Source organism: Anolis carolinensis, chromosome 4 (assembly GCF_035594765.1).
Source record: "Anolis carolinensis isolate JA03-04 chromosome 4, rAnoCar3.1.pri, whole genome shotgun sequence".
Lineage (NCBI taxonomy): Eukaryota > Metazoa > Chordata > Lepidosauria > Squamata > Dactyloidae > Anolis > Anolis carolinensis.
Window position 1 is genome coordinate 58,087,153 of NC_085844.1, and position 14,877 is coordinate 58,102,029.

General features: G+C 44.3%; 1 protein-coding gene and 1 long non-coding RNA gene across 7 annotated transcripts in view; one reads left to right on the top strand and one right to left on the bottom strand.

Moving 5' to 3' along the window:
* Window positions 1-14,877, top strand: part of adcyap1 (adenylate cyclase activating polypeptide 1) — a 28,972-nt gene that overhangs the window by 1,846 nt on the left and 12,249 nt on the right. For 4 of the 6 annotated variants that reach the window (XM_008108652.3, XM_008108653.2, XM_008108654.3 and 1 more), the window contains exons 3-4: window positions 10,446-10,583; window positions 12,738-12,833. In XM_008108652.3, coding sequence (XP_008106859.1) covers window positions 10,446-10,583; window positions 12,738-12,833 — 234 coding nt within the window. The remainder of the gene's footprint in view (window positions 1-10,445; window positions 10,584-12,737; window positions 12,834-14,877) is intronic. The other 2 variants (XM_016992897.2, XM_003219659.3) reach the window with 1 other exon arrangement.
* On the bottom strand, window positions 2,782-12,600 carry LOC134298901 (uncharacterized). The gene is made up of 2 exons (XR_010006020.1): window positions 12,525-12,600; window positions 2,782-2,971 (listed from the first exon to the last, which is right to left on the bottom strand). It is a non-coding gene; the product is annotated as an uncharacterized LOC134298901 (long non-coding RNA).

Sequence of the window (14,877 nt, forward strand, 5' to 3'; positions counted from 1 at the left end):
CTTCCCTTCAGCCACAGCGGTAGGATCGACGGCCAAGGCAATGTGTAGGTTATGATCGGCGGGTGAATGAGAGCGAGCCAAGGCGCCCCCTCCCTCCGCCCCCTCCTTCCCATTGACTGAATTCATCGCCCGGAGGAAGTCGCCAGACCCTTCCAAACGCGACAGTGATGCGCTTTGACTTCCCCTTTCAGCTGCCTTTCCGATCGAGGGACTCCCCCGTTCGCTTGGCATCCTCCAGATCTCAGTCTCACGTCATAAATCAGCCTGAAGGACGGATCCGCCGCAATGTCCCCCCTCTCTCTCATTATTGACATTTTGGGCTCGGATCATCCAGACTCTAGTGGAGGATTGCTTCCGAATAATGAGTTTGAGGCGTGAGGTAATGCCTCTAAGGAGAGGCTTGTTTGTAGGCGGGGCCAAGTAGTATTATTAAATCTGTGCAGGCTGTGGTGGATATTACCTCAGTCGTCCCAGCTGTTGGATTTGACAGGGATTTGCTTCCAAACACTCGTAGGCATATATATTTCTTTCTCCTATTGTGTTCGTTGAAGCTTGGTTTTAAGTCAAGCCTCTAGGTACACACGTATCCAATAACTAGCTCTGTTTTTCGGATTTCGAATCGGCATAGCGTTGGCAGGTACAGACCTGTAGTTAGTCAGTTTGGTGGGAGCTCCAGTCTGTCAGCTCCAGCGTCCCATTCGGGGACATGAGAAAACCCTCCCACAGGATGGTAAACATCCCGACGTCCCCTAGGCAACGTCCTTTCAGACGGCCAATTCTCTCACACCAGAAGGTGACTTGCAGTTTTTCAAGTCACTCCTGACACGGAAAAAAACCTGTGGATTGCGGGTAGGAAACTAGATGTCTGTGTGTGCCTTCAAGTCGCCTGTCGACCCCATGGCTTCCATAGTTTTCTTAGGAAAGGAATAGCCAGGCTCTAGCCAACAGCGCCTGGTATTCGTTGGCGGACTCCCATCCAAGCACTAGCCATGGCCCACACGGCTTAGCTTCCAAAGTTCTGATGCCTTTAGGGAATTGTACGTAGCAGTGAATTCCAGTACGATTTGGTAAAAGCCCAACCAAAAATATATTTTTTTCTGGGGGTCTTCGTTTTTAGGTCTGTTCCTGGGTTTATTTGGGGTGCTGATTAAGAAAACTGCATTGGATAGACCACATCAGCTCTAGATTATTAAATATGGTTTTCTGTGAGCAGATGGCGACTACTGGATGGCATATGTCCTGTATCAGAAACTAGATTTGTAGTTTAGTGAGGCACCAGTGGGTAGAGAAGGCTAAAAACCTTGTAAACTACACCATCCAGGAATCCATAGTACACAGCCGTGGCAGTTAAAGGGTGTCAAACTGCATTCATTCAGCAGTGTAGATCCATCCTCAGTAGACGGGGGGGGGGGGAGATCTGCCCATTCATATATCCCAGGTTCCCATCCTTTCGACTAAAGGAGGTGCTGGAGGTCTTCAGGCAAGGGAACAGGGAGGGAAGGAATTGCTGCCCAACCCGACATTTTCCGGAATTGGTTTGCATGAAAGAGGGCTGAAACGACCCCCAAACGGTGGGAATCGATTGGTTGATGTGCTTTGTTCGTTCTTGTTGGATTTCAACTTTCAACTGCACAAGTCTCTTGCGTTAAGTTTCCAGTCCTCAATGAGTAGCTAGGCTAGAGACAGGGCTAAGCTGGAGGGTTCCTTTCCCCACCTTCCTATGCATGTTTTTCCAAAAGGGCTTTGTATTTCCTCTTCCTGCTAGCCACTCTCTCTCTCTCTCCCCCCCCCCCCCCCCCCCTTTGATGATGTAGTAATGTAATTCAGTGAGGAAACTTTGCTTTAAGTTTTATTGCCTAGGGGTCTTCTCATTTTTTTTCAGTCTTCTACTTTTCTTTCTACCTAAGAGGATGTACATTTTGCCTCTCTCTTGGCAAAATGAAGCTGCATGGACTTGTTACCCCTTTACCTCTTTAGAGGATGAGATTTAGTAAGCTGGTTAGCTCCAAGACCTTTCCCCTCAAGAATGTATTTATTTTACTTCAATACATATTTTTGAACCTAAAGTTCAAACCTAAACCATCCTGAGGAATAGAAGGTTATCCTAGCTCGTCACATCTATGTTTCTGCTGGTTATGAAGTTTACTTCTGTACTCTGCTATATTATGGTGGAATCACCCCTAATGAGGGTTATTTTGAGCCTAACAGCTCAGATTGCCCAACAGTTTTGGTCTTGAGCGTTTCTGGGGAGGTTTCTCAAGCTTGTTTGGTAGGAGTTTATCATTCTCCCGGCTCTTTCCGAGAAGACGAATCCAGTGGGTTCTCTCAGGCCATTATCTCCAGTTGCAGAGCCCAGGAGCACCTGTCCTGTCAAATTAATGCAGACGGATACCACTTTATCTCTCATGGCTCAATGTTATGGAATCGTGGGAGTCGCTTTCTCTGCCAAAGAGGACCGGTGCGTCACTAAACTACAGCTCCCAGGGTTCCCTAGCTTTGAGCTCTCGCAGTTAAAGTGTTGCCAAGGGAATGCAGTCCCAAACTCTTTTGATGCAATTAAATTCAATCCCATTGAAATGGAAACTTTTAGGAGGCTTCAGCTGCGTTCCCCGAAACCGCTTTCACCGAGCCAAATCTGAAAGGTTTGTCGCTATATATTGGGCACTAAATCCTACTGAAAAAAAACTTTGGCTCCTTTCCAAGACAATGTGTTGGTGATGCAAAGAAAAGCAGACAGAATAATTGGTAGAAGACCCTGATGAAAGTCCTGGATTGCAGTACTAGTTCTGAACGTTTTATTTCCTTTTATTGCTGGCAGTTTCGCACCCAATAGACACGGGAAAGACGTGGTTTTCAGTCTTTCTTTTCTCCAGATGTTTCTCCCGGAAGTCGGCATGGCCAGAGAAAAGGGAACCAGGGAGCTGAAGTTCAAAACATCTGTAGGTTCCGAAATTGGAAAACCATTCCCCTCCTTAAAACAATAACGGGAGAAATTGATTGGGGGCCGGGATCTGGAACCGTTTCAATATCACAAACTAAACCTCTTTAATCTGAACTTGTTTAATGAAAGTTGAAATATGATACACCCAAGTTTCTCTGATTTTGAAGGCGAGGGCTTTAAAAGAGGGAGAAGCATTGGAGGAGGACAAACTTAATGTTGATTTGTCTCAGAGCTGAGATAATAACACATTGATCTCAGAGATAACAGTTTAGTGGAGCCTCCTCACCTGGGAGCACTCTCTGCAGTTGCTGTGAGTTTTCCGGGCTGTATGGCCATGTTCCAGAAGCATTATCTCCCGACGTTTCACCCACATCTATGACAGGCATCCTCAGGGGTTGTGAGGTTTGTTGGAAACTAGGCAAGTGAGATATATATATATATCTGTGGAAAGTCCAGGATGGGAGAAAGAACTCTTGTCTGCTCGAGGCAAGTGTGAATGTTGATTAGCATTGAATAATCGTGCAGTTTCAAAGCCTGGCTGCTTATTGCCTGGGGGAATCCTTTGTTGGGAGGTGTTAGCTGGCCCTTATTGATTTATGTATGAAATTCCCCTGTTTTTTGAGTATTGTTCTTTATTTACTGTCCTGATTTTAGTTTTTTTAATACTGGTAGCCAAATTTTGTTCATGTTCATGGTTTCCTCCTTTATGTTGAAATTGTCTATACGCTTGTGAATTTCAGTGGCTTCTCTGTGTAACATGGTGGTTGTGAGAGTGGTCCAGCATTTCTGTGTTTCCAAGTAATATGCGGTATCCAGGTTGGTTCATCAAGTGCTCTGCTATGGTTGGCTTCTCTGGCTGAGTTAGTCTGCAGTCGCTTTCATGGTCCTTGATTTGTGTTTGGGAGGGAACCAAGGAACACGAAAGGCACTGCAGAGTAACTCAACCAGAGAAGCCAGCCATAGTAGAGCACTTGATGAACCAGTCTGGACACAGCATATTACAAAGGATTTCCCCAGGCAAGAAGCAACCAGGCTTTGAAGCTGGAAGCCCATTCAATGCTATAATCAAGCTGGCCAATCGCTACGTTAACACTTGCCTCAAACAGACAAGAGTTCTTTCTCCCACCTTGATCCTTTCCACAGATATATAAACATCCCTTGGTGAGCAATGAGAGTTGCAGTTCAAGACAATCTGGAGAGTTGTACAAAGCCTAGACCAATTTAGAGTCACTCCAGACTATAGAATGAATGCAGTTTGATAGCATTTTAAGTACCAAGGCTCGCTGCTATTGGATCTTGAGATTTTACAAGTCTTTTGGTTTTTCTGCCAAATACTGGTGCCTCACTAAGCTACAACCCCTAAATTTCCATAGCATTGAGCCATGGCAGTTAAGGTGAAGTCAAACTGCATTCATTCTACAGAAGAAATGCTCCCTGAGTCTAGAGGTGCAGCAGAGTCATCAGTATGTGTGTTTTTGAACCAGTCAAAGTAGTAGCCCAGAAAACATAACTTGTGGTGAGAGAACTTGAAAGGCTCCTTGTCTTTTGGTGGGGGAAAAGGCTGAATATCGCTGGTATGAGACTGATGATGGTGGTGGTGGAAGAGGAGGAGAAAGAGGAGGAGGAAGAGGAAGATGAGGAGGAGGATGGGTGATGATGGTGGAAAAGAAGGAGGAAGGGAAGGAGAGGAGGAAGGGAGGAAGAAAATAAAGAAGAGTGCTGGGGAATCTGAGCTGTTAGGCTCAAAATAACCCTCAGTTGGGCAATTCTACCAAAATATAGCAGAGTACTAGGAGTAAACTCCTTAACCAGCAGAAACTTACTTATGATGCAAAGGGATAGGCTTCTATTCCTTAGGATGGTTCAGGATGGCAGAGTCAGAACTCTACTTCAAACAATATTTAATGAAGTAAAAGAAATACATTCTTGATAGAAAAGGTCTAACTAGCTTGCTAATCTCATCTTCCAAAGAATGGTAAAAGGTAAAAATATCCATGCAGCTACCTTTTGCCTAGAGAGAGGCAAAATGTGCATCCTCACAGTGAGGAAGGAAAAACAGAAAGAGCCCCTGAAAATGGTGGAGACCGCATGGTCAACCCAGGGGCAGTTTAAACTGAAGAGGAAGTTCCCCCACAGAAATTGTTGGGTTTTTTCATGCCTGGACTGCACAAGTCTCTTGTGTCGTCAAGTTTCCAGACCTCAATGAGTAGATAGACTAGAGATAGGATTAGGTTGAGGGATTCCTCCCCCCACATTCCTATGCCTGTTTCCCAGATGGGGCTTTGTCTTTACTCTTCCTTCTTGCTACTATCTCCTCCCCCTTTGAAGATTTAGCAATGGAATCTCTGTGAAGTAACTTCCTTTTAAAAGGCATTTTTATTGCCCTGGATTGGCCATGTGGTCCTCTTTCATTGTCTCTTCTGCCTTTTCCTTTCTTCCAGCAAGGACACATTTTGCCTCTCTCTAGGCCAGTGGTTCTCAACCTGTGGGTCCCCAGATATTTTGTCCTTGAATTCCCAGAAATCTTAACAGCTGGTAAATTGGCTGGGATTTCTGGGAGTTGTGGGCCAAAACACCTGTGAACTCACAGGTTGAGAACTACTGCTCTAGGCAAAATGTGGCAGAATGGATTTTTAAACTTTTTTTACTCTTTTTTACCTTTCTTAGAAGATGGGTATTAGTAAGCTAGATAGCTCCAAGACCTTTTCTATCTAGAACAGCGGTTCTCAACTTGGGGTCCCCAGATGTTTTGGCCTTCAACTCCCAGAAATCCCAACAGTTGGTAAAAGCTGGGATTTCTGGGAGTTGTGGGCCAAAACACCTGTGGACCCAAGGTTGAGAACCACTGCTCTAAAATGTATTTCTTTTACTTCAAGAAATATTTTTGAATCTACAGTTCTGACTGCAATCCTAAGGAATAGAAGCTTATCCCAGCTTCACCACACCCAAGTTTCTGTTGGTTATGAAGTTTATTTCTGGTACTCTGCTATATTTATGGTGGAATCACCCCAACTGACAGCCCAACTAACAGTTGATTCCCCATCAGAAATCCCATTATTAAGGGGAGGAGACAGTGGCTAGCAGTAAAGAGTAAAGACAAAGCCTTTTTGGGAAACATGTATAGGAATGTGGGGGAAGGAATCCCCCAGCTTAGCCCTGTCTCTAGCTACTCATTGAGGACTGGAAACTTGATGACACAGGAAACTTGTGCAGCCCAGGTTGGAAGCCAACAAAGAGTAAGAAGAAAAGAAGAGAGAAAGAGGAAACGAAGAGGAGGAGGAAGATAATGAGGAGGAATTATCGTGTCCCCTGTGTGTCCTCCATTAACCAAAGACATAGCCTGACCCCCATTGGATTTTCTATCCGACCAATGAGGCGGCGGCGTGGAGGCGGGGTTGGGGGTCCTCTACCAATCCTGGGGAAGAACCAGGCTTCCCTGCCCCCGCCTCCCATCGATCCTAGTTGTCGAGAGATAAAACTGGAGCGCTTTTGCGCCTCGCTCTCCCGCATTCTCCTTGCCAGTAGCCAGCATCTTGCGCAAACTCCAGGTTATTGCTGTCCTGAAGAGAACCAGCCTTTGTTTTGGAACAACCTTAGATTCGTCTACTCTCCTTGTACCCTCTTTTGCCCTTAGGCGGTGGGGTGGAGTGGCCTTTTGGAGGGGAAGAGGGGTTGCCTTCTCTTTGCCTGGGAACGGGTCCAGCTCTTGGCTCGGAAGGCGGCGACGGCGGCATCCTCTAAACGCCCGAATTAGCGGCGGCGGCGGAGGAACACTTGAGGAGCCATCTATCTATTATTGATGTCTGCTGCCAGAAGCTCCGCCGCCCAAAATAGCTGCCGGATACAGTGACCTAAATCGGGGCAGAGGCGGAAGGGGGGGGGGCAGGAAAGCAAAGGCAACCCGGGAGACACGTGTAGGGCTGCATGTGAGAGGCGAAGGGAAGTCAGGGCACAACACAGCCCTCCCCGTCTTTAGAGAGTAGAAAGACGCAAGCTCACCCTGTTAGGAAAGACTATCCTAAAATATAGCAGAGCATCCAGAAATAGACAAACACAGGGTTGCTAAAGTTGAGCATTCAGCTCATTAGCCAACAGAGCGTGAGGTGCCTGTGCTGTGGTTGTAATGGATTCAGAGCTTAGGCAGGCAAGGATGCAGAGCCCAATCCTAAAAATCACAATTATTATTGCTTATTTGCAATAATAAAGAATAACTGCATTTCTTAATAATCAAGAACTGGGTCTGAGCTACCCTAACACCTATCTCTTCTAAGGTTTCAAGAGAGGGAAAAATAATCAATTACTACATCTCTCTGACACACACAGAGATATCTCAAAGCACAGGGCTCATACTCTCCAAACTAAGATGTAAGAAACAGAAGTCAAAGTAAAGGCTTGCAGTAGAAAAAGATCAATTCTAGATAACCAATCAGAATGAGAGCAGACCCAGTCAATTATTCATTAACTGGTAAACTTTCTGTAAATGTTTATGGAAGCACTTTATTGTTTATTCACTTATATCAATATAATATTATAGATAGTGTACAGCATACTGACTACTTAAGTCATTTGCACAGATTGGGAAATAGATACATTCTCAACTGACATAGGAAGGGAAACCAGCTTTCCCTTCCTTTTCTAAGCTAACTAAACTGTTCTTCATTGAAGACTTGAGACTTCAGCAGTGTGGTGTTGAATTCCAACAAATCCAGCCGCCCCATCCGAACTAGTGGGGTCAGATGGCTTCTAAACTAGAAGGTAAAGTGGGAAAGGAATGTAAAGAGGTTGAGTTTGGGGAGGAAAGTTTTGGGGGGTTTTTTGGATTGCAACTTCCAGAATTCATTACCCAGCAGAGTTTAAATCCCCCTAAGTAAATTTCCAAGGCTTTGAAAAAAGAGGAAGGTATTGCCCCTCCTAATGCTCATTTATTGCATAAGAATTTTCACTTTGTATGGCCCAGAAGATGCTGGATATCCAATGGCTTTCCAGAGAACCACCTCATCCTGAAGGTTTACACCTAAGCCTCAGAATCCACCACCTTGGCCAGGATAGCTGGAAGATGCTGGGAATTGTGGTCCAAAAGAAGTTACGTTGTCAAGCTCTAGAGCAAATTCTACTGCCTATCAGCTGATTTTGGAGAAGCCCAACCAAAACAATTTTTGTTGTCTTGGTTTTTTATCCTGTTTCTGGGATTCTTTGTGTTGGGAATCTATGAGCGGTTAGACTCAAAAAATAATCCTCTTTCGGGGGTGATGCCTCAAAAATACAGCAGAGTGGCAGAAGCACACTTCACAAGCAGCAGAAACTTATGTGAGGTGAATTTGGGGAAGCCTTTGTTCCTGAGGATGGCAAAGGATTGCAAAGTCTCCTTGAAAGTTCAAAAAGCATTTATTGAGGTAAAAAGAAATCCATTGTGGATAGAAAAGGTTTTGGAGCTAACTAGCTCTCTAAGCTAGCTTCTAAGGATGGTAAGAAGGTGAAAAATAACAAACATATCTAAATAGCTACATTTTGCCAGGAGAGTGGCAAAATGTGTCCTTTTTAGAGTGAAGACAAAGGAGGAAGAGCTTTTTGGGGCAATCAACATTCCAATCTAGACAGTGGAAGTTACCTCATCCCTGAAGGATCACATTGCTAAAACAACAAGGTGAGGGGAGTGGATGTAAACAGGAAAGCAACAGAGGGAAATCAGCAAAGCCTATCTAGGCATGCATGGAATAGAGAGAGAGGTTTCCCTCATTCTAACCTGTCCACTACATAGCTAATAGAGACTTGTATAGTCCAAGGTGATATCCAACACTTTGTGGCACTGATTCAGACAATTGAATGGATGGACAGTATGAGCTTTAGTTTCTTAGATATTATTGTCATATGGGTGAGTAGATGGCAATTGGTAGATGGGATATGTTGTTGGGGAATCTGGGCAAAGTAGAAGTTTGCTGGGCCCATAACCCTTTGTTGGGGAATCTGAGATGTTAGGCTCAAAATAACTCTCAGTTAGGGTGATTTCCCCATAAATATAGCAGAGTAACAGAAATAAATTTCATAACCAGCAGAAACTTACATGTGGTGAGCTAGGGTGAGCTGCTATTCCTCAGGAGGTTTTAGGATTGCAGAATCAGAATTTTAGGTTCAAAAATATTTATTGAAGTAAAAAGAAATACATTCTTGATAGAAAAGGTTTTGGAGCTAACGAACTTACTAAGTCTCATCTTCTAAAGAGGTATGTGGGGAAAGGAATCCCTCAGCTTGGCCCTTTCTGCAACCTATCTACTCATTGAGGACTGGAGACTTGATGACAGCAGAGACTTGTGCAGTTCAGGGATGAAACCCAACACCAACCAAAACAATGTTGTTGTCTTGGTTTTTAGGCCTGTTCCTGGTGTTCTTTGTGGCACTGATTCAGACAATTGAATGGATAGACAGTATCCGCTTTGTTTTCTTAGATATGATTATCATAGTTTTTTATGGGTGAGCAGATAGCAATTGATAGATGGGATATGTTCTATAATCTCAAAAACTAGAGCTGATAAGGGGAAACTGGGGTCATGATTGGAATCAGCAGGTCAGATAAACCCAAAAATAGAGTTAACATTTGAGGTACCAAAATGTGTGTTGGCCAGTGTTATCTGCCAAATTTGCCCCTCCCAAAAAGGGAGACCAGTTCCAGGAACTGGGGGGAGAAAATCCCATTAAATGCTGTCTCTGGGGGAGCTTTCTTGCAAGCAAAAAAAATGGCACAGAGGAAGGAATTAAAGAGGAGCCTGAGAATGACTGGCCATGAAGGTGATTCAGGGGCTGCCTTTGAAGAAATGCTTCTGGTCCAAAGAGCTGGGCCCTTCACCTGTTACAACAACTCTACTGGCTATCAGTATGTTTCTGGGTACAATCCAAAGTGCTGGTTAATGATCTATAAAGCCCTACATGGCTGAAATCCAATCTATTTGGCAAAGAGCCCTAAGATCTTCAGAAGAGGCCACCATAGACCTGGGAGAGAGGGCCTTCTAAGGGGCTGCCCATAGCAAACAAGGTCAGTGGGGACTGGAGAGAGGGTCTTCCTGGTGGCTCCCCTCCATTTTGGGATGCCCTTCCCAAGGAGGCTCTCTTGTCCTTTCAGAAGTGGGTGAAAACCTTCGTATTCAGGTAGGCTTTTAAAGCAGAAAGTTTTAATAGAGGGAGGCAGGGGGTGCCCTGCAGAATTATAATTTTAATAGTTTTAGGTGATTGTAATTATTCGTCTTAACTATTCTGTGTTTACTTCTATTTAAACGTTTATAGGTTGAGGGTTTGAAATGGTAATTTGTACTGTTTTAAGGGATGCTTTGAGTCTTTTCAGAGAAGACGGTGGGATAGGGAGACCCCACCTCTCAGGTGCCAAGTGCAGGAGTGGAAAGCGGGGAATATATGGAATAGTGGAAATATATGGATAGTGAATATATGGAAAGTGGAATATAAGCTGCAAGGCTATGCGACCCCTCAGAAACCGAGGAAACTGCTTCTTCCCCAGTAGGCTGGAAGATGAGGTGTACGACGAGGAGGGCAACCCTCTGTCCGACTACGCCTTCGAGAGCGAACCCCTCGGAATAGCTGATCCGTCCTCCATGCTGGATGACGTCTACACTTTGTATTACCCGCCGGAGAAGAGGTAAGGTCCAAGGGGGGAGGGCTAAATGGACAGGAGGGAAGTATAGAAGGGCCGAGCCTTTCCTTGACTGCCCTTTGAGATTGGGCCCCGAAGGAGAGGAGGAGGAGGAGGGGAAGCAGGAGCAGATGGAGGGGAAGGTGAAGGAGATGGAGGAGGGAGAGGGGAAGGAGTAAAGGAGGAGTATTGGAAAACTGCACCCAGTCTCTGGGCACATATCCTTTTGGAAATAAATGGCAATCATAACCTTGTTCAAAGGGAAAAACGATGTCATATCTGTTGGGCAAATGTGAATCTCCACCAACATGTGGAGACCACCTTTTGAAAACAGCTAGTCAACCCTTTGACAATGTAATGGCACACAGGTAACTCAGCTGTTAAACTGAAGAACCATGTCTTTGAACTGTCAAGGATGAAGACATGCCACTACATAAATATATTTGGTTAGCAGAGGATGGTTGTTTCTTTGAAGTTGAAATTGCAGTTGTAATTGTAATTGCCCAAAACATATACACTCCCTTTAAAAAACCTTTTAGTTTAAAATATGCAGAGATTAAAAAACAAAGTCTTCTTTGAAAAATAACATATCTTGTTTACTCATAAACATCTTGTATTAACTCATCACACAGGCACATTTTTTATTAAAGTTCAGTTATAGATAGGATGTAGCTTCTCTCTGTGTTGAGCACACAGGGTATCATTCTTAATCAATAGTCCATTATCTTTAGGTATATTTGTACTCACTGAAGTCCATAAGCATATGGACTTTTCTATACTGAAGCCCAAACAGCAACATACAAGTGCTGGCTTTAGCCTATAAAGCCCTAAAGGGTTCCTGTCCGGCCCTGCTCTCAGTCCCACCACTCTTGCAAGCTTGTCTGGTGGGGAGGAGAGACAGGGCCTTCTCAGTGGTGGCCCCTCGTCTATGGAGCTCCCTCCCCAATGAAATCAGAGCAGTACTCTCCGTCCTGTCTTTCGGGGAAAAAAAAGACATGGTTGTGGGACCAAGCATTTGAGAAGTAACTGTAGCAGTGTAATAACGAGAATAATTTAATGTGATTGACTAATGGACAGACCTTGGACTATGATTTTGAACTTGTGTGATTTTAATTAATGTTTTAAATAATGTTTTAATACATGGTCTTCATTGCAACTGTTATTTTTGGAATTGTATCTTTGGCATCAAATTGCTGCCTGTTGTGAGGCCGCCCTGAGTGGGGGGAGGGGAGAAGGGCAGGGTACAAGTGTGGGAAATAAACAATAAATAAATAGGGTTGTTGTGTGTTTTCAGGGCTATATGGCCATGTTCCAGTATTTTCTCCTGAGTTTCACCCACATCTATGGCAGGCATCCTCAGAGGTATATACCTCGCAACCTTTGAGGATACCTGCCTTAGTTGTGGGCGAAACTCAGGAGAAAATACTGGAACATGGCCACACAGCCCTGAAAACACACAGACACCCTGTGATTCCGGCCATGAAATCATTGGACAACACAATAAATAAATACGTGCATCCACCTCCACTGAGGTGCAAAAGGGTGAATACAAAATGGAGTCCTGAGTCTGAACATGCTCAGTGCAATCACATGTCTATAGTCCCTCCCATACCAAAGTCAAACTGGCAAATCAACATATATACAGAATACAGGTTAGCAAATACATACAATAACTAACAAATAGTGAGCGGCTTGGGAGGTTGCTATTTCCAACAGGGAGAAAAGGGAGGAGGAGAAGGGGATGGAGAAGGAGCAGGAGAAGGGAAAGGGGGAGAAGTGAAGGAGGAGAAAGGGATGGAGGAAGAGGAGGATAAGAAGGAGTGAAGGAGTGAAGGAGGACAAGCGGGAAGAGGAGGAGAAAAAGCAAGACCCCACCCAATCCACCCTCTGGAAAAGCTAACCAGCATTTCGAAGTGGTGGGGAAAGGAGAGGCGAAACCAGCCTTACCTCCTTCTCCTCCGCCGCCTTCTTGAAGTGGAGCCGTGTTGCTCCGCCACCTGCATGTGCTGGGAAAACTGGGGGTGGGCGAGGCCCATCTGCGGTGGAAGGGGAGGGGACCCTGTCGCTGCTTGTTGCCTTTGCTGTACCTTTATCTCTGTCTCTCCCCCTCCCCACCGCCTGTCTCTCTCTCTCCCCCCCGCCCTCCGTTTCTTCCCTCAGACACGCGGATGGGATATTTAATAAAGCCTACCGGAAAGTGCTGGGCCAGCTGTCGGCGAGGAAGTATCTGCATTCCCTGATGGCCAAGCGGGTGGGGTAAGGCACTCTTTCCGGGGCATTTATTTGTGGGGAATCTGTGCCTGCGGGAGAGGAGGTGTATACATAAAAATAAGGCGGTGCAGAATCAGTTCAATGGCGTGCAGGGGATGGGGGAGACATAGACCTCAGAAATGGCACCATCTATCATCTCTGTCCCTCTATCATCTCTCATCTATATGTATCCATCTTTACTTATCTTGCTCAAGTTTCCCTTGAGCTAAACTGATTGACACCCAACCCAGGGGCCAATTTATTTATCGTGTCAGAAGCCAACCGAGGGTATAGTTGTAATGTATTTAAAAACACAAAGCTTAAAACTATACTAAATGTCCTTTGATCACTATCTATCTATCATCTATATCTATCTATAAAAATCTTGAAATGAAATGGCCGAACTAAACTGTGTTTCAGGGATTTAAAACAGGCAGCTCCAAATCCGGGGATCCAAGGAACCCGGTGTGCGGTGCAATTCGAATTAGGATAGGATCCCGACTTGTCACCCAATAACAATCACAATCATAATCATAATGTGTTGTCGAAGGTTTTCATGGCCGGAATCACTGTGTTGCTGTGAGTTTTCCTGGCAGTATATGGCCATGTTCCAGAAGCATTCTTTCTTGACGTTTCGCCTGCATCTATGGCAGGCATCCTGAAAGGTTATGAGATCTGTTGGTAACTAGTCAAGTGGGGGTTATATATCTGTGGAATGTTTAATGTGGGAGAAAGAACTCTTGTCTGTTTCAGGCACATGTGAATGTTTCAATTGGCCACTCTGATTAACATTGAATAGTCTTGCAGCTTTAAGGTTTGGCTGCTTACTGCTTAGAAGAATCCTTTGTTGGTAGGTGATTAGCTGGCCCTGATGGATTAATGTCTGGAATTCCTCTGTTTTCTGAGTGGTGGTCTTTATTTACTGTCCTGATTTTAGAATGTTTATAATACTGCAGGAGAAATATCAGGAAAGAATGTTTCTGGAACATGGCCATACAGCCTGGAAAACTCAAAGCAACCCAATAATAATAATAATAATAATAATAATAATAATAATAATAATAATAATAATAATAATAATAATTGTATTTGTAAACTGCCTCTCCTTAAGGCTAGTTATATAGACCTGTATCACTTGAGCATCATAACCGTGGTCTCCTGCTAGCCCTAGCGATTCATTTTAATGGCTCTTTGGGGTGTATGGAGCTTTTGATCTTGGGGTGCACCTACACTGCCATGGCTCCATGCTATGAATTCTGAGTGCGGTAGTTTGTCAAGATCTTCAGCCTTCTCTGCCAAAGAGAAGGCCGAAGATCCCATAAACTATACCCAACTATAAATAAATACAGTAAATAATAATAATAATAATAATAATAATTAATAAATAAATCCCGGATTCCATGGACATTGAATTTTGTCATTACTATGTTGTAAACCACTTTGTGTCTCCCCAGCGGTATATAAATACAGTAAATAAATAGCCAGGAGCCCTGACAGTAAAAATGACGTCAAGCTGCATTAATGATACAGCCCAAGGCACGCCTGTATTCTGCTTTGATCAGATGTATCTGGAGCATGGCTGCCTGCTCCAAGCACATTGGTTCAGGAAAGATACTGAATAGTGGACTCATTCTACAAGGCATCCCTGGATGCATTTGCTTCCCTGTGCAATTACATTGAATTCCTATCAAGACGCTCACTTGTTCTGGGACAAATATAAAGGAGTATTTTCCTGAGGGAATCCTAGATACCAGTTGATTTGGAATCCCCAATATTTCCTTTAATCTGGGATTGAGGAGGACCAAAAGCCCTGTTGGAGAGTGATTGAAAAACTGGATGTTCCAGTGTGCATTTGAATGACGCTTAGTCCCTGTTCATAAATGCCCAGCCTTAATTTAATGATATTGTTGTAGGCAGTACTTTACCTGCAGCCCTGGCCCTGTAGTTTGCTTTTTGCACGAGTCCATGCCCAGCTTTCTCTAATTTGATCATGCCCACTTGATCTATTTTTGGTTGCTGGTTGTTGAGGTTGGTTTGATACACTTTTATG